The 24,791-nt window shown below is 57.8% G+C and overlaps 1 protein-coding gene across 6 annotated transcripts; it reads right to left on the reverse strand.

Annotated features, from left to right (window-relative positions):
• Positions 1-215: 215 nt before the first annotated feature.
• ERBB2 (erb-b2 receptor tyrosine kinase 2) lies at positions 216-24,597 on the reverse strand. Of its 6 annotated transcripts, none has more exons than XM_036339102.1 (27): positions 24,313-24,596; positions 18,119-18,270; positions 16,857-17,070; positions 15,945-16,079; positions 15,336-15,404; positions 15,034-15,149; positions 14,766-14,907; positions 14,114-14,233; positions 13,698-13,824; positions 11,180-11,253; positions 11,005-11,095; positions 10,622-10,821; positions 10,138-10,270; positions 9,964-10,054; positions 8,558-8,718; positions 6,069-6,116; positions 4,650-4,788; positions 4,452-4,574; positions 4,083-4,181; positions 3,624-3,809; positions 3,336-3,491; positions 3,172-3,247; positions 2,712-2,858; positions 2,243-2,340; positions 1,898-2,086; positions 1,373-1,625; positions 216-1,247 (listed from the first exon to the last, which is right to left on the reverse strand). In XM_036339102.1, exons 1-27 carry the CDS (start codon positions 24,383-24,385, stop codon positions 877-879), a joined length of 3,783 nt encoding a protein of 1,260 aa, XP_036194995.1. In that variant the 5' UTR covers positions 24,386-24,596; the 3' UTR covers positions 216-876. The 6 variants fall into 6 exon arrangements, with proteins under 6 accessions (XP_036194995.1, XP_036194996.1, XP_036194998.1 ...); XM_036339103.1 differs by lacking the exon at positions 24,313-24,596 and adding an exon at positions 21,967-22,105; XM_036339105.1 differs by lacking the exon at positions 24,313-24,596 and adding an exon at positions 17,952-18,005 and having other exon boundaries at positions 15,945-16,158; positions 18,119-18,247.
• Between the last annotated feature and the right edge of the window lie 194 nt (positions 24,598-24,791).

Here is a 24,791-nt window from a genome sequence, read left to right on the forward strand (position 1 = left end):
TTCTAAGCAAGAATGATTTGGTTGGCAAAGGGCTCTCAGATCAGTATCCTCAACTCCAAGATCCCCCTCAACCCAGAAGCCAGGACGTTGGAAGATAGGCTTCTCATTCAGGCTTCTTAAAGATGACTAGTCGCTCCCTCCAGGAAAAGATGAGTTGAGTGTATGTTAGGCGGCAAGCAATACGGGAAGGCACAGAACTACCCCCAGGCATAGGCTGGTGCCCAGCTGTTTTCCAAAATGTATTTGCAGATGGAGAAAGTGGGTATGGAGAAAGGACATCCCCAACCCCAGGGACCACTCCCCTTTCCACAATACCCACTCTCCCCGAGTCCTTATTTTATCTTTTTTTTAAAAAACAAAACACAAAAAAAGTAAGTAAAAACAAATCAAAGAAAGCACTCTGTACAAGGACTAGACCTGGGCACTGCTGCTATTCCCTTCTTCCTGGGGGCAGCGCTAGGACTCAGAGACAGTCTCTGAATGGACTGCTCTTGCCCTCGACACTTCTTTGGGGCCTCTTCCCCTCCTAGGCCCAGCTCCCCTAAGTCCTTCAGTGCCGGGGGTGTGGAAGGAGAGAGCCAGGCTGGGCTGCTCCCTCAGGTGAGGAGACTGTGGCTGTGGCATCCATTGGACCCTAGAGTCTGCTGGGACAGGGCTCCTTCCGGATGCTGCCTCCTCTTCCAACCAGGCTGAGCTCCTCTGAGCCACCTGGGAACTGGAAGAGGAAAGAAGGTGCCTGGCATGGCGGGCTCCACTGATACGGTCCAAGGGCCCTTCCCCACGTTGTCCTGACACAGGGTCCGACACAGGCCGGAAGTCAGGCCTCCCCCACTCCCCACGGGTTCAGTAGGGCCTAAGCAGACTTGGCCTTTTGGCTCACACTGGCGCATCCAGGCCCAGATACTCGGGGTTCTCTGCTGTAGGGGTCCCTTCAAAGGTGCTGGGCAGAGAGCCACGCTCGGATGGGTCCTGGTCCCAGTAATAGAGGTTGTCAAAGGCTGGACTGAAGGCGGGAGGAGGGTGGGGCTGAGGGGCAGCCCTGCCGCGGGGTGCCAGGTACTCAGGGTTCTCCACGGCACCCCCAAAGGCGAAAACGTCTTTGACAACCCCGTTCTTCCCAGGGGACAGAGTCTTGGGGGAGAGAGTCTTGGGCTTTTCCAGAGTGGCACTGGCAGATCGAGGAGGCGGCAGGGGGCCCTCTAAGGGTGAGGGGGGCTTCGGGCGGACCTCTGGCTGGTTCACGTATTCTGGAAGGGCAAGAGGGGGGGTTTGTTAGGGAAAGAAACCCATGTGTCCCAGCTACTAACACAGCCCCCACGGTGGTCCCCACCTCCCCCACTTCCCAACCTCAGCTCAGGCCTGGATGCCATACCTGGCTGGGGACTGCAGGTCGCAGGGGCAACGTAGCCATCAGTCTCAGGGGGCAGGGGCACTGTGGGGTCCTCACTGTACCGCTGTAGAGGGCTGGGGTCATGTGGGGAGAGGCTCTGCAGCCCCTTGGCCGCCCCCATTCCCAGGTCGCTCTCAAACACATCAGAGCCCGCCCCCTCGGAGGGTGCCAGTGGAGATTTCGGGGGCTCCTCCTCAGGGGGCTCCAGGCCCAGTGTCAGTTCGCCACCGCCACTCTGGGGACAAGAGAGAAGGTCATGATGGTGGGGTCATTCATAGATTTGAGATGGAGACTCCACAGGGTCACAGGAAGGAAATAGAGGTCCCCTTTGGGGTATGGCACGGTCACCATGGGGAGAGTGGGGACATGGGTTGGAAGGCAGCAGGAATCCTTAGGGAAAATGGGATCTCCATGAGGCAGTGGTTGGGGGGGCGGACATCGAAGAAAGGGACCTAGTGCATTAGGAGAGGTAACCACACCCACCAGAGTGTGACCAAGGGCACTGACCCTGGTGGATGAGCTGCGATGCCTGCGGTGGGCCGTGCCCCCCGCACCCGGGGCAGGGTCTGGGCAGAAGAAGCCTTGCTGGGGTACCAGGTACTCCTCGGCATCCACCAGGTCCCCCATGTCGTCATCCTCCAGCAGCGATCGGTAGAAGGTGCTGTCCAAGGGGCTGGTGGGGCCCAAGTCCTCGTTCTGGGGAGGAGGGAGACAGCGTGGCAGCCTCTCCCCAGCCCAGTGCCCGGCCCCCGGGGAAGGCTCAGGGAGGTGCTGTGCAGGAGGCACGATGAGTTGGGCAAGGGGCCGGGCTGGGAGGCCTGGGACCCAGGGAGGTGGTGGGTGGTCCGGTACCTGGATAACCACGAAGCGCTGGGGGTCCCTGGCCATGCGGGAGAATTCGGTCACCAACTCCCGGAACCGGGGCCGGCATTCAGAGTCAATCATCCAACCTGGGGGCGGGAGGAGGGTCAGCATCTCAGTCCCAGGGGCAGTGGGTGTGCGGCCCCGCCCCTCCCTCTCCAAGCTTGTGTAGTGATTCGAGTCCAAAGCTCTGAGGTGGTAGAGACGAGGTACCAGAAGCTTTGAGAATCTCGGTAAGTTTGCCCTTTTGATTTGCGTCTAAGTCTCTTTCTAGCTGGTCCCTGGAGCGTCCCTGGACTGGTATGTGAAAGGGAAGCGAGACCCTGTGGAGGTTCCTGTAACCACGAGGGGCCTCTGGGTCACATGCATTCTGGCTTGGCCCCCTTCCATGTTCCCTGGAGACCCTCTACCCAGAACCTCCCACCCGCCTCCGGGCTGCCAGCACAGCTCCACCACGCACATTTGACCATGATCATGTAGACATCGATGGTGCAGATGGGCGGCTGGGGCAGCCGTTCCCCCTTCTCCAGCAGGTCAGGGATCTCCCGGGCTGGGATCCCATCGTAAGGTTTGGCCCCAAAAGTCATCAGCTCCCACACAGTCACACCTAGGGCAGAGACAGGATGAGACGGGCAACAGGAGGAGCTTTAGCGTCTGCGTCCCAGAGGCTCTGTCCAGGAGCCTGGCACCATGGGGGAAGGAGGAGAGGGATGTGTTGCCAGAGGGCAGGAGCTACCCCTAGTCCTTCCCCAACCCCTGGGACATGCACAGACCCTAGCAGGTGGAAGCACTGCAGTCCTCCCTTCCAACCCACATTTATGCTGAGGTGTCTCCGTTCATTCTCATCCTTTCACCAACATCCCACCATGGACAGGACCATGGCTCCTCGTCCACCCCGCCCAGGGCTGCCCCCCACGCACCGTAGCTCCACACATCACTCTGGTGGGTGAACCGTCGGCGGAGAATGGACTCCAGCGCCATCCACTTGATGGGCACCTGAGAGGGAAGAGAAGTCCTTGGACTAGGTGTGTTGGGGGTGGGCGGGGATTCTCAGAGTGCTCCCAGGGCCCAGACCCCACTCCACCTTGCCCCCATCTGCATGGTACTCCGTCTCGTCGATGTCCAGCAGCCGAGCCAGCCCAAAGTCTGTGATCTTGACGTGGTTGGGACTCTTGACCAGTACATTCCGGGCAGCCAGGTCCCTGTGCACAAGCCGCACTTCCTCCAAGTAGCTCATTCCCTGGGATTGGAGGCAACCTTGTTAACCAGGCTCTAGCCACACTCTCCCAGGAAACCTCCCCATCCCCACCCTGCGTGGGGGCACGCTTGCTCTCAGGGGCACCCATGGCGCCCAGACCCCCTGGGTGCGTACCTTGGCAATCTGCACACACCAGTTCAGCAGGTCCTGGGAGCCCAGGCGCCCGCGGTGTTCGCGGACGTGGTCCAGGAGGCAGCCATAGGGCATGAGCTGTGTCACCAGCTGCACCGTGGAGGTCAAGCAGATGCCCAGGAGGCGCGACACATACGGGGAGCCCACACCGGCCATCACATATGCTTCCTGGGGGCGAGGGTGCACACTGAGGGGGTGCGGGAGACCACGAACCCCAACCACCACGCGCCCCTCCTGAGGGCCAAGGTGTGACTGGGGACCCCCACTGGACCGACCCCATCTGACACCAACCAGAACCACAGCCCACAGGATGGGGAGGTGAAGAGTCCAGGTTTGGGGATAACACTTGTCTCCTTAAATCCCAGGGGAGAGGGAGCCCAGAGCCAGACCTGCAACCAGGGGTCCTCCCGTGCTCCAGGCTGGGAGGGTGGAGGGACTTACATCCAAGATTTCTTTGTTGGCTTTGGGAGATGTGTTTTCCCTCAACACTTTGATGGCCACTGGGATCTTCACATTCTCCCCATCGGGGATCCAGATGCCCTGGGCAGAGAGCGGGGAATGTGAGCAGGAAACGGCCGGCCCAAGAAGGTCATTCCTGTGTTTCCCCACGCCTGGGCCAACCGCACAATTTACCAGCAGCCTCATTATCTAGCCACACTCACCCATCCCTTTCCCCTGTTCCAGCCTCTATAACTGCCCTACCAAACATCACCGTCCCCAGCTCAGGGCTGCCTTCCCCAACAGAACCCTTGGCCACACCCCAGTGCATCCTCTGGGACCGCCCACCCCAACTGTGGCCCCACCCCTGACCTTGTAGACGGTGCCAAAAGCTCCGGATCCGAGCACCTTCACCTTCCTCAGCTCGGTCTCTTTGAGGATCCGCATCTGAGCCTGGTTGGGCATCGCCCCGCTAGGCGTCAGCGGCTCCACCAGCTGTGGGGAGAGGGAGCCTGCGTCAGTGCCTGGGGTGCTGGGCCGCAGACCCCAAGCAGGTAGGGAGGCCCTCACCTCCGTTTCCTGCAGCAGCCTCCGCATCGTGTACTTCCGGATCTTCTGCCGCCTTCTCCTGATCAGGACGCCGAGGACTGCCCCCACGACCATCACCAGCAGAATGCCCACCACAGCAGCAATGATGGACGTCACAGGGCTGCAGACAGGGGCCAAGGTCAGGGATTGGGGAGCAGTCTTGGGGAGCAGGGCTGAAGGGGCCCCATGGAGGCGCAGGAAGGTCACTGGTGTTTGGAAGGGTGACCCACAGACTTCTACCCTCTCTTCCCTGTTTTAAAACCTCCCTTGGCTCCCTGCTGCCTCCAGGATCAAGTCCAAACTCCTTGCTGGGTATTCAAAGCTCTCACCACCCACATTCCCACATTGTCTATGCTCTTACCCCTGGCTTAGCCCAGGATTCTCAAACTTCCTGACAAAAACCACCAAGGAGCTTGTTAAAATGCACAAGTCTGGAGCCCCACCCCCAGAGAGTCTGACTGTGGGAATGGGGTGGGGCCCAGGAATGTGCACCCAGTGATTCTGATGTTCTAGCCACACTTTTCACCCATAGGTCATGGTTTTCCATGCCTCCCAACCTCTGCACTTGCTGCTACTTCTGCCCGGACCACCACTTCTCTGTGGGGTCACCTTTCAGACTCGGCCTGGAATCGCTGGCACTCCTGGGCACTGACTGTCCTCCTGGCCCCTCCCCTGCCTAGCCAGGGGCTGGCGCATTGCAGACTCTCATGAACGCTTGCTTCCTAGACAAATGATGGCCTAGGACATACGCCAATCTTTTTCTCCCCAAAGCCCTTCCCCCAGCCCCCCACTGCCCAGAAGCCCAGTCCAACCCTGTGGCCTGCTGGTGAGGGAGGCCCCATGCCCTCCAGATCCAGCCTGGGCCTGACTCAGACTTCACGCTGTATCCCTCCTCTGTGCTGACTAACAGCGCACCACGCCAGGACCTTCCAGGAAGCACAGCCTAGGTTTTTCCGACCCTTCCCCAGGACGCCACCTAAGCTGCTATCCCCCTAAGGCAAGTGACGGACCTGCCCCTCTTTCAAGGCCTGGCTGAAATGCCACCTCCTCCTTGAAGCCCGCCTCCACCCCCTCCTCTCCCTCAGGGCTGCAGCTGCACCCTCTTCTCCATCTGCCTGGAGTCCCAGGGTCCCTTACGAGACGTCTAGCTACTCGAGGGTGGGAGGTACTGGGAACCTGTGCCATCTTTTCCCTGTTCCCCAGGCCACAAGCATCCTGAGCAGGTCCTCCATCCACTTGTTGAAACGAATTGGAAGGAAGACCCACAGTGGAAGAGTGGGCAGGAAAGGGACCTGTGTCATGTCAGGAGGCCTCCTCCCCTCCTTCATTCAGCAGTGACCACCCAGGGGCCGGTGGGGGATGGGGGAGCAACCAGGGGCATGTCCTGGGGACCAAGCTGACCTGGCTCTCTGCTCGGCGGGGCAGCCCTTCTCATCCAGGTCCACGCAGCTGCAGGAGAGAGAGGCCTGTCAACAAGGCCTCCCAGCAACCCCGGAGGTAGGTGTGGCTGCCTGGTTATCCCCGTTGGACAAAGGCAGAAACTGGGCTCAAGGTCATCAGTGATTTTCCTACCATCCCACAAGGGAGTCCCGTCCAGCCGGGGAGCCCCCGGCCCCCGTCCTCCTGCACCTCCCTGCGGTGTATCCTGTGGGGGCCCCCAAAGGAGCACCGAGTCCCAAAGCCCAGACATCCCCTCCCTGAAAGGCCAGGGCAGCGAACCAGCCCCACTTCTGGAGGACAGTCTGTGACGCAGCAGCCCCCCTCTCGTGTGCCCTAAAGATGCCAACACCAGGGGGCATGCCCAAGATGTTCACTTGTACAAGGAGCTCCCATGCAATAAACTTCCAAAACATGAAAATAAAAGGCCCTGGCCGGGTAGCTCGGTTGTTCAGAGTGTCTCCTGAGACACCAAGGTTGTAGGTTTTATTCCCGTCAGGGCACATGCAGGAAGCAACCAGTGCATGCGTAACTCAGTGCAGCAACAACACTGATGTTTCTCTCTCTCTCCCTTCCTCTCTCTCTCTAAAAAACAGTCCATCAATAAAAATTTAAAAATAAAAAAAAAGCCTAATCAATATCCCTCAAACAGGGACATGGTTAAATAATATATCCCAAGTCTGATCCCCTTCACAATACAAAAGGCACACACACAAACCCACACTGGTTACATGTGAGTTGAAATTGCCTTTTCCTGGGCATTTCTGACCTACAAAAACGGCAATCTTCTATGACGCAGCCCAGCGTGTTTATGTGAATGGCGGAGGGAAGCCTGCAGGAGGCACCCACCCCAGTGAATCCGGAGGTTCTCCCCAGGGAGCAGGGGGGGGCGGGGGGGGGGGGCAGGGGCAGGGACCGAAAGGGCACGTGCGCTTTGCAGTGTTTATACTTCTGATTTGCTGAAAATGTTTGTCACAAGGATGCATTCACGTATTTCATGTGTAATTAAAGACAACTTTGGCGGGGGGGGGGGGGGGGAAATAGGGTAGATCACCATGTTAGGACATGAAAAAACACTGCAAGATCCTGTCAAGTGAAAAAAATGCCATTTGCGCCCTAGCTGGTGTGGCTCAGTGGATGGAGCATCGGCCTGCGGACTGAAGGGTCCCAGGTTTGATTCCGGTCAAGGGCATGTACCTTGGTTGTGGCACATCCCCAGTAGGGGGTGTGCAGGAGGCAGCTGATCAATGGTTCTCGCTCATCGATGTTTCTAGCTCTCTGTCCCTCTCCCTTCCTGTCTGTAAAAAATCAATAAAATATATTTTTTAAAAGCCATTTGCAAACAATACGCATGATGTATGGTCTACGACACCATTTTGGTGGGGGGAAAAAAGGCTCTAGCTCAGTGGTTCTCAACCTGTGGGTCGCGACCCCTTTGGGGGTCAAACGACCCTTTCACAGGGGTCGCCTAAGACGGTCGGAAAACACATATATAATTACGTATTGTTGCCGAAACCGGTTTGGCTCAGTGGATAGAGCGTCGGCCTGCGGACTGAAAGGTCCCGGGTTCGATTCCGGCCAAGGGCATGTGCCTGGGTTGCGGCACATCCCCAGTAGGAGGTGTGCAGGAGGCAGCTGATCGATGTTTCTCTCTCATCGATGTTTCTAACTCTCTATCTCTCTCCCTTCCTCTCTGTAAAAAATCAATAAAATATATTAAAAAAAAAAAATTACGTATTGTTTTTGTGATGAATCACTATGCTTTAATTATGTTCAATTTGCAACAATGAAATTGGGGGTCACCACAACATGAGGAGCTGTATTAAAGGGTCGCAGCATTAGGAAGGCTGAGAACCACTGCCTCGCTGGTTTGGCTCAGTGGATAGAGCCTCGGCCTGGCGACTGAAGGATCGGGGTTCGATTCTAGCCAAGGGCACATGCTTGGGTTGATGCAGGAGGCAGCCAATCAATGATTCTCTCTCATCATTGGTGTTTCTACTTCTCTCTCCCCTCTCCCTTCCTCTCTGAAATCAATAAAAATATATTTTAAAAATTTTTTATAAAAATAAGTTAGAATACAGATAAAAACAACTGGAGAACAGTAATATGCATACATATATGTAACATGTTGTAATAATATACGTTAGAATACACAGATAAAGACAACTGGAGAGTATAACACGTTAGAATAATATATATGTAAGCATGTGCACAGATAAAAACTAGGGCAAAACACTGTAACTGATAAACAGTGGGGACAGAACTGCTAGCAACACTAGTTTATATTTTATGTTTTAATAAAAAATGTTAACCTGTTACTTTTGGGATCAGACAAAAAGGAGGTGAAAATGAAGCCTCAGGTTTTAGCAGAGCAGAGCTGTCCCCTTTGGTAATGCCGCAGAGGCTCCTGGGACAAAGCCCGCCTTTTTGCAGAAAAGGGCCCGCAGACTCACGAGTGGGTGCAGTTGATGGGGCATGGCTGGCACGTGCCCTCCTCGTCGGGGAACTTCCAGATGGGCATGAAGGAGTGGTCAGTCTTCACGCCACTGGGGCACCGAGCCACGCAGAGGGGGGCGTCCTTGTAGTGGGCGCAGGCCATGCACTGGTCGGCCTCCTGGGAAGGCAGGAAGGTCTGTGAGGGGCTGGGGGCAGGGTGAGGCGCCTGCGTCCCCTTCGAGCTGCCCACGGCCACTGGACAGCACTTTTCACGCTGTTCCTGGGACAGCCTACACCCGCTGCGTCTACTGCCCCTGCTCTTCATCCAGGCCCGCCCACCTTCACCTCCCTCCTCACCTCACCCCCCACCCCCGCTTCAAAGCTTGATCCCTGAGCGGGGGGCTTCAGGTGAAGAACTGGAAGCCAAGGGCGGGAGCTCATTGCTAAGGTCTAACAGCAAGTAGTAATAGTCACGAACATGTAGAAGCCTCTCCATGCTCAGGCCGGCGCAAACCCTATTTTACATCAGTTCTTCCTGCCCCCTAAGGGAACAGGCACCATGTGACACTCGCTTTACACATGAGGTTGGAAGTAGGCCCTGCACTTGAATCCAGGCAGCCTGATGCCGAAGCCCACAAGTCTATCCAACCACCTTGGCACAGTCACAGCCAAAACACAGGCTTCCGCCCGGCCAGCATGGCTCAATGGTTAAGCGCCGACCCTATGAACCTGGAGGTCATAGTTCGATTGCCAATCAGGGCACATGCCCGGGTTGTGGGCTCGATCCCCAGTGCAGGACGTGCAGGAAGCGGCCGATTAATGATTCTCTCTCATCATTGATGTTTCTTTCTTTTTCTTTTTTTTATATTTTATTGATTTTTTTACAGAGAGGAAGGGAGAGGAATAGAGAGCTAGAAACATCAATGAGAGACAAACATCGATCAGCTGCCTCCTGCACACTCCCCACTGGGGATGTGCCTGCAACCAAGGTACATGCCTTTGACTGGAACTGAACCCGGGACCCTTGAGTCCGCAGGCTGACGCGCTATCCACTGAGCCAAACCGGTTAGGGCATCATTGATGTTTCTCTCTCTCCCTTTCCCTTCCTCTCTGAAGTCAATAAAAATATTTTTAAAAGAACGCAGGCTTCCCTGGGATCTCTGCACAGTCTGAAGGGTCTCAGGGTCCATCACACAACTCACAGTCCGCAGCATAGAGTCTCCTTCCACCCACAGGCTGTTCCACCTCCCGCTGTTCCACCTCCCGCTGTTCCACCCTCCCGCTGTTCCACCCTCCTGCTGTTCAGGTCTGAGCTCAGGGCTCTCTCCACAGATGTTTTACCAGACTTGGCCAGGTCCCTGGCAATCTGCCCCAACCCACCCTTGCTTCCCTCCACCCAGCTCTGAGCCCACCAGCACCTCACCGATCCTAAGCAGGTCACTGAGCCATTCTGGGGCTGGCACTCGGGGTGGCAAGGCAGACAGTACCTGTCCTTCACATACTCCCTGGGGAGCCTGTGAGAGGGGATGGCGGGTGAGGGGGTCTGGAAGGAGCCCCCGTGCACCCCTCCGCCCTCCCCCTGCTCCGCCCCGCATACCCCTGCAGTACTCGGCACTCCTCCACGCACTCCTGGCCCCGAAGGAACTGGCTGCAGTTGACACACTGGGTGGGCCCCGGACCCCAGCAGTGCCCGTGGGCGCACAGCGGGTAGCAGGCCAGGCCCTCACCCACTGCAGTGAGAGGAAGGAGTCAGAGGGGACCCTTAGGGAGGCTCAGGCCCAAGTGAAGCAGGGGGAGAGGCTGTGGTGTGGCTTTGGGTGGGAACAGGGCCTGGGCAATGCAGGGAGAGAGAAGAGTTCTGAGGTCCCAGGAGGAGAGAGGAAAGGGGGGAGGGGGATGCCGAGGCAGTGAGGCAGGACTCAGCTAGAAGCCATGCCAAGGGGTCAAGCCGGCCAGAGCTGTGTCAAGGGTGGCGCCCCGGGGGCGGGCAGTCTGCAAGAGTCCCAGGTTGCTGCTGGGAGGGCCCCGGGCACGGTGTGCCGGCAGACGGGGAGCGGGCAGCGCTGGGCTCCCTGTCTTACCACACTCATCCTCTGGCCGGTTGGCACTGTGGAGCAGGGCCTGGTGAGGGTTCCGGAAGAGCTGGTCCCAGGGCACCGTGTGGACAAAGCAGAGGTGGGCGTTGCGGTGGATGAGGGCCAGCCCACTGCCCAGTTCCCGCAGCGAGCGCAGCCCCAGCCATCGGATGCCCAGTCCTTGCAGGGTCAGCGAGTAGGCGCCGCTGTGGGAGAAGAGTGTCAGCTGCAGGGTGGGCAGCCATCACTGGCCCCTCCCCCGTCAGCAAGGGCTGCCCTCACCTGCTGTCCCCATAGAAAGGCTGCCCCCGGAGCCCCTGGGGAGCAGGACGCCCCACATGCCCACGCGTCTCCCAGCCCCCCTCCAGCCCCCGCCTCCAGGTGCTCACTCGTGCAGCACGCGTCCCCGGATCACTTGCAGGTTCTGGAAGACACTGAGTTCAGGCAGGCTGTCTGGCCACGCCGAGATGTACAGGTAACCTGCAGGCACAGGCGGAGGCTAGGGTGCGGGGACAGGATGGCGCCCCCAGCCACTCCCGAGCAGGACGCAGGGGCAGAGCTCACCTGTGATCTCCTCCAAGGTCTCAAACACTCTGAGCTGCTCAGGCTCTAGGGGGGCAGTGTTGGAGGCGGGGTTCCTAGAAGAAAGATGAGAGGAGTGAGCAGGGCCTGGAGGGAGCGAGCACAACCCCAGGGCCGGCCCTGCCGCCCTCTCCCCACTCCCCTCTATTAATAACCGCACTTAAACCCTTTGCTCAAGCCCGGCTGTTCCCATCTTGAGCTACAAAGCCCAGGCCGTAGTTTGGCAGGACCCATCAACACAGTATTTATATCCTTTGATCTAGAAATTCTGCTTCTAGGAATGTGGCCTGGAGGAACACGGCCCCTGAGGCACGTACAAGGCCGAACTGTTTGTAAGAGCAAAAACTGGAAACAGCCCCGGCTGGTCTGGCTCAGTGGATAGAGTGTCAGCCTGGGGACTGAAGGGTCCCAGGCTCGATTCCGGTCAAGGGTATGTACCTTGGTTGCAGGCACATCTCCAGTAGGGGGTGTGCAGGAGGCAGCTGATCGATGCTTCTCTCTCATCGATGTTTCTAACTCTCTATCCCTCTCCCTTCCTCTCTGTAAAAAAATCAATAAAATATATTTTTAAAAAAAAATTGGAAGCAACCTAAGCACCCATCGGTAAGTAGGGGAGCTGGTAAACATAATCCTGATCTCTCCAGACTACAGACAAAAAGCTAACACCCAGGAGTACTCAGGTGGGTGCCAGGCACTGTTCTAAGAGCTTGTGCATATTAACTCAGTCACACTTTACAACCACTTCATGAGGTTGGAACTACTTGTGCCCCCATTTTAAAGATGAGGAAACGAAGGCCCCATAAGGTCACATGCACAGTAAATGGTCAAGCCAGGTTTCAAACCCAGGCGGTCTGGCTCCCAGGCCTGGGCCCTTAGCTGCTACTCTTTGCTGCCGCCACCTGCTCCATAGCTGTCGAAAGAATGAGGCAGAACCGTCACGACCAGCTCCCTAAAGGAAGGAGCAGACAATACCCAAGGTATGCTCCAGCTCCATTTACCTAAGCCAGTGGTCGGCAAACTGCGGCTCGCGAGCCACATGCGGCTCTTTGGCCCCTGGAGTGCAGCTCTTCCACAAAATACCGACTTCTGCGCATGGGCCACGAAGTTTCAATCGCACTGTACGTGTGTGCCCGCACGTGGTATTTTGTGGAAGAGCCACACTCAAGGGGCCAAAGAGCCGCATGTGGCTCGCGAGCCGCAGTTTGCCGACCACTCACCTAAACCAACCCCCTCCCTCCCCAGCAGAACTACCAAAACGATGTTTCTGGTCCTGGCCAGGTAGCTCAGTGGGTTAGCGTCGTTCCCATACACCAGGGTTGCGGGTTTGATCCCGTCAGGCCACATGCAAGAACAACCAATGAATGTATGGAACAACATTGACTTTGGCTCTCTCCCTTCCTCTCTCTCTGTCTAAAAATCAATAAATTTAAAAAACCTGAAACTATGTTTCTCCGTGTGTCTATGTGCAGATAATGGTCTAGAAGACACACAACCCGTTAACAGTGTCTCCTCTGGAAAGGGCAGTAAAGGTGGAAGAAGTGTTGAAAGGAATCTCCTCTTTTTTATTGAAATATAATTCACATATAATAAAATGCACAGATTTTTACTAGGCAATTTGATGAGTTTTGACAAATGCATTCATTCAAGACTCCAAGACACAGAACATTCCCATCATCCCAGAAATTTCCTTTCTGTCACTTTCCAGTCCCCCCACCCCCACCCCCAACCACCACCATCCCAGGACAACGCTGTTCTGACTGCTATCCCCAGGGTGGTCTGGCCGGTCTGGAACTTCACTTAAGGGGAATCACAGTGTGGACTTTGTCTGGCTAATTTCCCTTAAGATAATGTTCTTGAGAACATGTATGTGATCAGTGTGTTTCTTTTTTTCTTTTTTTTTTTTTTTTTTAAATATATTTTATTGATTTTTTACAGAGAGGAAGGGAGAGAGATAGAGAGCCAGAAACATCGACGAGAGAGAAACATCGACCAGCCGCCTCCTGCACATCCCCCACCGGGGATGTGCCCGCAACCCAGGCACATGCCCTTGACCGGAATCGAACCTGGGACCCTTCAGTCCGCAGGCCGACGCTCTATCCACCGAGCCAAACCGGTTTCGGCCAGTGTGTTTCTTTTTGTTGCTGAGAATTTCATTGTATGGACAGACCATCATCTATTTGTTCACCTACTGATACACATATGTGTTATTTCCAGGTTGGGACTCAGGAGATAAAGCTGCTATGAACTCAAGGAGAATGTAACTTGACCTGGATGGCTTGACCGCCACACAAGTGCACGTTCACGGATAACGTGTCATTTATGGAAATAACACCCCTCCCGGGAGTCCCCACTCTCTCTGAATTCCAGACCTCCCACCTCTGGCTCCTACCCGCCCCCCCCCCCCCCACCAGATGCTGCCACTCCTGGGTCTTCAGGAATCGGTGACTGCCCCGATACTGTCTGCGACCATTGTGCCCGCCCTTAATCGGAGTATCCTTACCCCTCAAAGCTCTCTGGCAGAAACGCCAAGCTCCCAAAGATCTTCTTGCAGCCGGCAAACTCCTGGATATTGGCACTGGTGACTGCCCTCGCCTCACGCAGGTGTTCCATGCCCAGCCCATAGCACACTGTGGGAGTGGGCAGGTGAGGGGGCCATGTCAGCCCCACATGGAGCACCAGGAACTCAGACTCCTGGGTCCCGTCCACAGTCCCCTCTTAGGGCCACATGCCCTCTCCCCACACTGGCAAGATATGGGGGAGCTTGTGGGACTGATCTTGGGGGGGGGCAGGGCAGAGACAGTGGGAGACAAGGACTGAGTCCCAGGAGGGTCTGAGGAAGGGGGGGACACTGGGCGAGGCCAGACAGGGTGTGCAGAGGGCCAGGAACCACAGCATGGTTTGGGAGGCGGTGGGTACCTCGGGCACAGGGCTTGCTGCACTTCTCACACCGCTGTGTTCCGTCCTCAGCTGTCACCTCTTGGTTGTTCAGGGGACAGACCAGGGTGCAGGATCCCACGTCCGTTGACAGGTAGTTGTCTGAGGAGACCAGGATTATGTGTCCATGCGCCCCAGCCCCTCACACCGTGAGCAATGTCACAAAAAGAGTGACAGCAACCAGGACTGAAAGGCCCTCCGGCAGGCCTGAGCACTTACCACTCGCGTACCCGCAAACAAACCTATGCGGGAGACATGGTGAGACCCCCATTTTGCCAAAAGGGAAGCCAGGGCACGATTTGATGTAAATTACTCAAGGTCATTGCGCCAGTGAGTGGAGGAGCCAGGATTTGAACTCGTTCAAACTTTATAACCACCTTATGAGGTTGGGGCTATTATTGTACCCATTTTAGAGATGAGGAAACTGAGACACAGTAGGGTCACATGACCAGTCAGTGCTCTGGCTCCCAAGACTGAGCTCTTAGCTTCTACTCTCTCTGCTGCCCCACAGCTGTTGGAAGAACGAGGCAGCTCCCCAAAGCAAGGGGCAGACAGCACTCACCGCAGGCTCCCACTTACATAAACCAACCTCCCCAGCAACATCACTGAGACCCTGCTTCTCCGTGGCACTCACAGGGACAGGTTGTCACACAGCTGGCACCAAAGGTGTAGCGGCCCTCGGGGTTGGGCATGGACTCAAAGGTGTCCGTGTTGTAGGTGACCAGGGCTGGGCAGTGCAACTCACAGATGCCACTGTGGTTGAAGTGGAGGCAGGCCTGGGGGGACAGGCAGCTGGTGGTCACTGGGCTGCTTTCCCCTGATGTGCCAGGGGCAATAGGGCAGGACCAGGCAGGGTGCCCCTTCCCTAGCTCCCCCAGGGGTGGGGCCCAGGGGGCACATACCAGGCAGTCAGAGTGCTTGGGGCCCGTGCAGCCGGCAGCACACTGCTCGTGGCAGCAGTCGGTGGGCAGTGAGCCTTTGCAGCGAGCACAGCCGCTGGCACACAGAGTTCGAGTCACTGTCAGGCAGAGGGCAGGATGAGGGCTGGGTGGCCACCTGGACACCAGACCCCCACCAGCATCACCTTCTGGGGAAGAGTCCCTGCCCCAGGGGACACCCCTGAGGTCCGGTAACCCACCCCTCCCCACTTCACCTCTATTCCACCAGCCCGGCCCCCCAGACTCCGTGCCTCCCAGAGACTCACAGATCTGACAGTCCTTGGAACTCTCTCCCCAGCAGTGGGAAGGGCTGCAGGATGGAGAACAGGGTTTGCCTGGGGAGAGAACAGAGAGACAGTGAGACAGACAGTGAGACAGGCCAGGAGGCAGCATGCACAGTGAGGGTGAGACCCAGGCGAGCCAAGGGGACCCCAAAAACGGAGACACAATCGAGAAGCAGAGGGAGCCTGGCCGGGTAGCTCAGTTGGTTAGAGCTTCCAATGTGCTAAGGTTTCGAGTTCGATTCCCGGTCAGGGCACATGCCCGGGTTGCAGGCTCAATCCTCAGTGGGGGGGGGTGCAGGAGGCAGTTGACTGATGATTCTCTTTCATCATTGATGTTTCTCTCTCTCCCTCTCCCTTCCTCTCTCTGAAATCAATAAAAGAAATATTTTTTTAAAAATCAATAAATAAAAATTAAAAAAGAAACAAAGGGAGACAGAACAGAGGGCCACAGAGATGAAGAGATGGCAGGAGGCACCAAGAAAGAGGAAGTGGGTGGTGTTGGTGCAGGGTCGGGGGATGTAAGCAGGATTTGGCGGAGCGGGGGTAGGCGGCTGAGAAGGAGGAGGCTGCAGGCGGGGAGGAGCGGCTTACAGGCCCGCGAGCGGTTGGTGTCTATCTGCAGGAGGGCCAGCCGGTTGTTCTTGTGGAAGATGTCCGTCCACAGGACGGTGTCCTGGTGGCAGAGCTGTGGGTTCCGCTGCATCAACACCCCTCCCTTCAGGATCTCTGTGGGATGGACAACAACCAGGCATCTGTCTGTCAGCTTCTGCTCCCGCCCCCCGCCTTCTAAAAGGGGAGCGGGCTTCTGAAACACACCCCAAATCCCCCGGGGAACAGAGAGGACACCCTCAGCATCTTTGAGCCCGACCGGTGCCATCCCCCACCCCGTCGCCCCCACATACACGAAGAACAGACTGAGGTCCGGGAGGAGGGAGATGTCCGTGTCAGGGTCCAGATGCCCAGGGACTCTCTCTTCTCCTCCCGCCCCTGCTCTGTGCTTGTTGTAAAAAGACGGACTCTGGAGTCTGAAACCCCGCCTCACCACCAACTAGCTGCGCAACCTCGAGCAAGTCACCTATCCTCCGTAAACCTGTTTTCTCGTCTGTAAAGTGAGAACACCGTGAACGCTGCCTGGCGAGATCACGGCCTGACTGAAATAGAATCATTGCACGCACAGCCGCTGGCACGCAGGGCTTGGGCCACTGTCAGCCCCAGGGCTACCATATACAGTGACACAGGCTGTTCACCACACACGTGTTCTCAGCCAAGGAGTGGGCAAGACCCACCCAGCATCCTCCTGTCAAGCTGCGTGGGCGGGAACAAGCTGCGACTTGCCAGGACGAAGGGAAATCTTTATTTTATTCTTCACAAGGACACCTTTCCTAGCGCCACCTGCACCCACCCAGAGGGGATGCAAGTTCCAGGCCACCCCACGCCTCCTGGCTAGCAGCGGCCCTGGCCAGCTCTCCATCACCAGGCGATGTCAAGGGTGATGGTGACCACCTGTGAGGCTTCGAAGCTGCAGCTCCCGCAGCCCTCCTGGGGAGGCCCCGGCGACAGGGGTGGCGCTGTCCTGCTGGTCTCCGTTGTCCAGCACGGCCAGGGCATAGCTGTCCTGAAAGAGCTGGGTGCCTCGGATGATTCGCAGCCTCTGCAGCGGGACCTGTGTCACTTGGCTGTGAGCGATGAGCACGTAGCCCTGCACCTCCTGGATATCCTGGGAGGGCGCAAGGGAGGTTGGGGTTGAGGCAGGCCTGGGTCCTGGAACACTACCCCCCTCCAAGGCCTCCTCGGGGTTACCCAGTGCGCAGGGACCTTGGGCAAGGCCCCTAGCCACTGAACGGTCCTGCTCTCTTCATGTGTAAAATGGAAACCAAGGCCACTCCCCAAACCAGATTCCTGTAGATCAGGAAAGATAATGGTGGGGGAGCACTCGGTAAGCTGGGAGCAGATGCCCCACCCTCTCTGCATCTCAGTTTCTTCATCTATATAAGGAAAGGCCTGGACGAGATGCCATCGGTGCATTGCATACCTGACCCCACTCCGGGGCACCATGGAAAAGGTTCAGCAGGCTGGTTTCCACTCTCCTGCTCATGACCCTTTCACACACATTTCCCATTTTATGTACAGAATGGGTGAGTCAGAGCATGCCTACTGCTCCCCATATACAGATAAGAAAACTAAGGCCCAGAGCAGACAAGAACCTAGACCACATTCGCATGGTCTGTCAGTGGCAGAACTGGCCCTGACACCCACATTTCCCACTACTCCGGTGGGAGAGGGACAGTGGCTGGGCAGTTGGACGGGGGGAGGTGATCGTGCTGGCAAGAGAACAAGAATTTAGCAAAGGGCCTAGCCAGTGTGGTTCAGTGGTTGAGTGTTGACCTATGAACCCAGAGGTCACGGTTCGATTCCTGGTCAAGGGCACATGCCCGGGATGCAGGCTCGATTCCCAGGGTGGGGCGTGCAGGAGGCAGCCCATCAATGATTTGCTCTCATCACTGATGTTTCTATCTCTCTCTCCCTCTCCCTTCCTCTCTGAAATCAATAAAAATATATTTTTAAAAAGAATTTAGCGAAGGAACAGAGGCATTCCACCTAGAGATGTCCACGGCCAGCCACGCTACAGAGAAGGAATCAGCTGGTCTTGCACTAGAATGGAGAGGGGTCAGACATCAGAAAGGACTTCCTGCTGAGGAACCGCTAGCGAGGAAATCTAGGCCCAGCTGGCGGCAGGGACCGGCTGGGTTGCCCCTGGCTCTCACCTGTAGGAAGAAGAGGCTGGCATTGCCAGGCAGGTGGGTGAGCTCCAGGTTACCCTGCACCACCTGACAGCCCTGGTAGAGGTGGCGGAGCATGTCCAGGTGGGTCTCGGGACTGGCTGGGAGCCGCAGCTTCATGTCTGTGCCGGTGCACACTGGCAGGAGGGAGGAGGCGGGTCAGAGGGCACCGTCCAGGGAGCTGCTCCAACCCGGCTGCCTCCTCCACACTCACTCCCCAGAGTCATGCCCTTAGACAAGGACCCCTCCTCCCATGTCCTTGCACCTGCAGAAGCTGCAACAGCAAAAGGAAGTTTGCAAGTTTGGGAAGAGGAGGGAAGTCAGGGGAGAGGCTCCGTCTGACTCAGCCCATTCTAAGCGTCCGAGGGCCCTGCTGTGTAAGCCTTAGGGAGCTTGCCCACCCAATCCAGGGGGCTGTTTGCAAAGAAAGCCTCTCTTTGTCCCGAAGCCACGACTCAGGGCCAAGGGGTAAAAAATCCCCCAACGGAGGTGCTGATGAATCATGAGCCCTCTGGATACCCCCTATCTCTCTCCCAAGCAAACAAACTCTGGGTATTCTCCCCAGCCCATGCCAATGCCACCCACGTGCCAGCCTCCTGGCAAGGGATACCCACCCCCACAATGCCACCCAGAAAGTGGGGAAGGAGGGTCAGCTGGAGTCATCGAGGGGGCATGGAGACCACCAGCGGCCTGGCCACTGCAGGGACCTCTAGAATTCCCCCAGGCAGAGACGAGGAGCATCAGACCCCATCTATGGGCACCCGGACCCAGGCTGCAGATCCTGGGCCGGAATGATGCCTACTCCGAAGGCTCCTCCTCTGGTACCTCACCCTCGCCACCTCCTCAGGGCAAGACTCCAGAAGCAGCTGGCACAATCTATGCCACGAAACTCCTGCCACAAGAGCACTACGTCAGCCCTGAGTACCTGCCCAGTGCCAACTATCAGCCAACTATCATGATGAACTGCCCCCAGGCCTACCTGGACCCCAGCTGGGTGTCCCTGAAACCAGAAATGCCCATGAAGCCCAGAAACACAGGACGGGTAAACTACTCCTGGTGAGGGGGCACTGGGGGCAGCAGCTGGCACCATGCCTGCCAGCAGGGGGGAGATTAAACTGTCCAGTTGAACTTGTTTTTCTGCTCTGGTGAGAAGATGAATCACCTGGTGCGTCTTGCCCAGGAGGGTGTGCCGGGGGGAGTGGGTGGAGGGCACCCCCAGGTACACAAGCCCACAGGTGCCTGAGCTGCCCGGAATTCCTGCTGGTCCCCACTCCACTTCCTACAGTCTACGTGCAGATTCAGGGGAACAGCACGGTGGCTGACCTCGAGGTCTGACACTAGGGCTCCTGCTCGCCCATCAACTCGGAGCTGGAGGTCAAATCCTGAGAGGGGCAGGTAATAATACCCTCGGCCTCCAGAAAGCTGGGGAAAGGCTGGTGGGGCAAGCCCCACCCTGCCCCCCATTGCTTCCTGGGCCTCCTAGTAACCTCCAGAGTGCTCTCTGTTCCCACCCCTCTGGGCAGAGAGAGAAGGAAGCAAACAGAGAGGATGGGGGGAGCCCAGAAATAGAATCCAGGGTCCCTCCCCCCAAGCTCCCAAAAGAAACAGGAGCGGGGGTAGCAGGCCAGGCCCAAAATAACGCCCGCTGCCAGGACCTCCCCCGGCCTCCGCAGCTTCAGCTGCTTTGTAGTCACAGCTGTCTCCAGGCCCAGACCCCGAGGCCCTGGCCCAAGCCCGGGAAAGGGACCAGCAGCGCTGGGGCAGGGGCTGTCTCCACCCCCTGCAGTCCTGTGCGGCTTCCAAAGGACACCAGCTGTGGCAGCCAGGCAATAGGAAAACAACAATGGAACAGTGCAGGCAGCTGCATTAACTGAGGGCCTACTGTGTGCTCAGCAGGCACTCGAGAGGGGGGGAGCTTCATAACATCCTGCAGAGGCTGGGACTGAGACCTCCATTTTGCACAAAGGGAAACTGAGGCTGACCGGGGTTATTCTCCCAAGATGATGAAGCCTGTAGGGAGCAGGATTTGAACTCATGTCTGTGTGCCTTTAGAGTCCGAGTTTCTTCCACTCGGCCTAATTGCACACACAGATTAACCCCACCCCCCACACAAACGTAAATACACACCAATTCCACCGGTGCCACTGAAAAACATTACAGGTGCTGGGCAGGGCAGAGGTGCTGGGCTGGGCAGGAGCAGAGAGAGTAGCAGCCCCACCCGACTAGTGAATTTGTTTGTGGCTCATTTGAGTCTGATTAAGACTTTTTAAGTGTTGGCAACAGGTGGTAAACTAGGTGCCCTGAGACCCACTCCCAGGGAGCTTGAAGCTTGTGTGCTAATCCCGCATGCACACACCAACCTGACAGAAAGCCCAGAAGGCCTTCCTAGCACCTCCCTTACCGCCACCTCCCTCCCCTCCACCAGGACCCGTCCCCCTCTCCTACTCCCCCATCTCGTCACCAGCTCCCCACTCCTCAGTCCCCACCTTCAGCCCCCACTGATTTTCTTGGGGGAGGGGGAGGTCCTGTTCCCTACAGGGGAGCTCTTTGTTTCCAGCACACCTGCCCCTTAGGAGCCACAATTAGGGCAGGGCACACAGTGGGCACTGGGGGATGGATGGATGGATGGATGGATGGATGGATGGATGGATGGATGGATGATGGACGGATGGGTGGATGAAGTCCGATCAAGAGTCTCCAAACCAAAAGGGACCAGTTGAGGTCACGGTGACCATCCCACTGCTGAGAGGCTGGTCACGGTCCCTCCCACCTGTCCCTCCAAATAGACTTCAAAGGTCAGGGTTTGGTCCCAGTTCTGGGGGTGTCCTCAAGTGGGTTCTCTCCTCCCCGCCAGCCTTCAGGCCCAGCTGCTTCTCTTGCTCTATACCAGCATGAAAGCCAATACTTCCTTTGGTTTCCATGAACACTACCTGCATTCCCAAAGCTCACCTCCACGAGACCCACCAACCACACACCTGGTACATCAGGGGGCCTGGGCTCAGGGTCACCAGACCAGAACCCAGCTGGGCCGCTCACTCTGTGACCCTGAGCACATCCTGGGCCTCCAGGGTAGAGGCCAAACCAGCTTCATCTCTGCGGCCAGCAGTGCCTGTGACTTAGTAGGCCCTCAGTGAATAGTCACTGACCTCAACTTTGCTGTAAGGAGGGAGTAATAAAACAATAACAGCTCTTCCCTTCTGCAGAGAAGTTACATGAGAAAATGAATCAAAAAGCAGTTTGTAAACATGACAAGGCTCGGTAAACAGAGCTGAGACAACACAAACATTGGCTATAACTCCCCTACTCCTTGAGAGAGAGCACACCCTTCCCCCTACCTCCACTCTCTTCTCAGGGGTAGACAGGAAAGGTGGCCTACAAAAGAGGGGGGTGTCACCCCAGAGGGGCTTCCCAGAGGCAGAGGGCGGGCATCTTTTTCCAGATCATTCCAGCTACCCAGGGACAGGCATAACTATCTGGGCCCCACACCAGCTCCCCTAGCCCCAGCCCACCCTGGTTCCTCTTGCTCCTAATGCAGCCGTCTCCTTCTCCACTTCAGTCCCCTGCCATGCCAGGAGGGCGGGCCCAAGCAGAAGGCAGGCATGAGGTGGACAGGGAAAGATGACTCCTAAGCCAAGAGGGGACCTGGGGTGGGCGGGGGTGCCCAGTGCAGCCCCATTTTCGATAGCCTAGATAAGGAAGGTCATTCGCCTAAATAACAGAGTAGCACCTCTACCCCAGTCTGGCCACCTGGCTGCCCCCGAGGCTTTGCTCAACTCCTTCCTGTTCAAGAGAGTAAGACTGATCGACTCTGAATACCTCCTCGTTAGGAATACCTCCTCGTTAGAAGCCAAAAATGCCCTGGACATGACTGGGTGGCTGGGAAGCCGTGGATAAGTCGCTTCATCTCCCTGAACTTCCGTTTTCCCCTCCGTGCAGCTACTTCACCGGGTTGTTGCAGAGGTGGAGTGCAACTGTCCACGGATAAGAGCCCGGCATAGACGAAGCCAGCTGTGCATTTTTGAGAAGTGAAGGCAAGGGAAGTTCCTATAGCAAAAGTGTGGGCCATTCCCCACCAAAAGAAAAGAAAGTGCTCTGTGTTCGGAATGTAACGTCTTCTCTTTTTGCATTTGATACCCTCTTTTCAATTGTTTTATTGTGAATATTGAAATGAGGTTACTTTCCCTAAGTATAGTCAAAAGAAGAAGGAGAGTGTTGGGAGAATCGTACAGGGACTAAATATGAGCTCTGCAAGATAAAAAAAAGAATGTGTTTGCTGCACCTTACAAAACCTGAACTCCAAGAGAGGGTCTCAGCAAAGTCCTGGGACTTCCCCATCTCCCCTTCCCCTCCACGCTCCTACCCTCAGTCCGGGGATGCCATGGGGGTGGCTAGAAGCAGCTGGGTGGTGTGCTACCATTTTAACCATTCCCTGCACCGCACACCCAGCATCCCTCTCTGCACCACCCAGCAGTGCACCCTGAGGAGTGAGAGAGGAGTGAGAAGACGGAAGGAGTCCCCAGTCATTGCAGGACCGACCCCTCAGATCCCAGCACAGCAGCAACCCAGCCGCTCCCCACCTGCCCAGCTCACAGGCCCCGGCGAGGACAGCCACTGGGCCTGACAGCCCAGCCCGGCCTCGCCCTTTTCAGCAGGAGGTCAGGGGTGAAGATGCCAGCCTGGGAAACAGGCAGGGAGGGATGGGCTCCAAGGAGAGGAGCCTTCGTCCCGGGAGAGAGGCGTGGGGCCACCTCCTGCGCTGTTTACAGCGGCGCTGGCCCAGCACCTTCCTCGAGAGGGCAGAGTTCACCCCAGTCCCCAAGTCAGCGAAGAGAGACTTTGTGTTTAGCAACACAAAGCCCAGACACACACACACACACAGACCACACAACTCAAGAGCACCGGGGCACAGAGGCCCCTCAGCTATCACAGCAAGGCTCTGAGGGAGGGGCCCTCCAGCAACAGGCAAGATGACACCCCCTTCTCCAGACGCAGGACCTGCTAAGACCACCCACCACTCCCAGAACCCCTCCTGTGTCTCCCCTCCACCGCCCAAGGTAGACGGGCAGGGAAATGTGTGCTGGGGGTCGCACTGCCCCACCTCCTTAAGCCCAGTTTCCGCCCGGAGGACGGGAATACCGCAGGCCTTCTCTCCTGGGACGGGTCTGAGGAGTAAAAGAGGGAACACACGCAAAACACCATGCTAGGGCCTGGCCCCGCGTGTAGGTCCAGGTTCAGTCGCTCTTGCAGACAGACGGACAAGTGGGGCAGGGCACGGTGCGCCCCTATGGCCCCTCCCCGCACACAGCACGAGGGAAGGCAGGACTCCCAGCCTCTGCACAGCCCACCTGGCCCCAGCCCTGCGCCTCCCCACACCACGCGCCCGGTGTCCCTCGCGTCTATGCCTCAGACCAGGACGCCCACCCGTGCTCTCCAAGTCACAGGGCACCGTCCCTGCGCTGGCCTCGAAGAAACGGACTCAAAACTCACGTCTCGCCCTCCCCCAGCCCCACCCCCACCCCCAGCCCCAGCCCAGGCTCCAGCGCCAGGCGACTCCGCGGGCCGGCCGGCCACCCTCTCCCTCGGGCTCTCGATGGACAGGCTGCTCTCCCCACCGCCCCCTCCACACCCAGATCTCGCCTGAAGCCGGAGAAGCTAAACCCAGTCGGCCGAGGGGGGGCGGGGGCCAGGGCTGCAGGGACCCCCGAGGAATCCAGCCCAGGCCGGTCCGGAGGCGGAGGCTGCCAACTGGAGAGGCTTTGAGAAGCTCGAGGGGCTGGAGAGGAGGCGCGCACACACACGCACACACACACACACACACACACGCACACACACACGCGCGCACACACACACGCGCACACACACACACCCCGTGCAACACGCCCTTTGAGGGAAACTTTCTGAACCATTTCAGGGAACTTTTCTGACAAGTTCCCGGCGCGATCCCGGAGTCTGGAAAGCGCCGGTCTCCCGAATGGGGCAGCGAGAGGCGCCGCGGGGTAACTGCCCCCCCACCCCCTTCTTCTGCCCCCTCCCCCCGAGAGCTGGACAGTCCGAAACTTCGGGTCCGGGAGCTCGCACGGCCCCCTCCGCCCGCCTGCCCGGGGGTTTCGGGGGGGGGGTGTCCCAGGCTGGGGGTCCCGTCGCGGCTCCCTGCCCTCCCCACCCCACCCCGGACTCACCTTGGGTGCCCGCGGCTCCGGGGGGCAGGAGGGCGAGGAGGAGCCCCCAGCGGTACCAGGCCGCCAGCTCCATTGTCCTCAGCGCGGCTCGGGTCCCATGGCTCCGGCGGGACCAGGCTGGGGCGCGGCGGGCGCAGGGGCCGGGAGCTCCGCGCCGAGAGGGCTCCCCGCGAAGGGGCGGGCAGCTGCCGGGGGGGCTCGGGGCGGCTCTCTGCGCGCGCGGAGGGGAATCTCAGCTCCACAACTTCATTCTCGCACTTCCTCGAGGCTGCCTCCTCCTCCCCCGCCTCCTCCTCCTGTGATTGGGAGCCGGCGCGCCCGGCGCCCCCCCACCCCCTCCAACCACATTCCTGCAAGTCCCTGGGAGTGGCCGCCGCGGTTCACTTTCTCCCTCCGCGCAGGCCTGGGTGCGTCCCGCCCAGCGCCCCGGCGCCCGGTGCCGGCCGCCGTTCCCACCCGTGTCCGCGGAGAAGCCCCCA

The sequence above is a fragment of the Myotis myotis genome, unplaced genomic scaffold (genome assembly GCF_014108235.1).
Source record: "Myotis myotis isolate mMyoMyo1 unplaced genomic scaffold, mMyoMyo1.p scaffold_m19_p_17, whole genome shotgun sequence".
NCBI classification, from domain to species: domain Eukaryota; kingdom Metazoa; phylum Chordata; class Mammalia; order Chiroptera; family Vespertilionidae; genus Myotis; species Myotis myotis.

Bases quoted from the DNA above. Each gene is read 5' to 3' on its own strand.
- ERBB2 (XM_036339102.1), bottom strand. From the start codon at position 24,385: ATGGAGCTGGCGGCCTGGTACCGCTGGGGGCTCCTCCTCGCCCTCCTG. The intron at 16,080-16,856 runs GTGGTCACCATC...TCCATCCCACAG, and splicing joins GCAGCTTCGAAGCCTCACAG to AGATCCTGAAGGGAGGGGTG. The intron at 2,859-3,171 runs GTGCGTGGGGGG...TCTCTGCCCTAG, and splicing joins GAGTGATGTGTGGAGCTACG to GTGTGACTGTGTGGGAGCTG.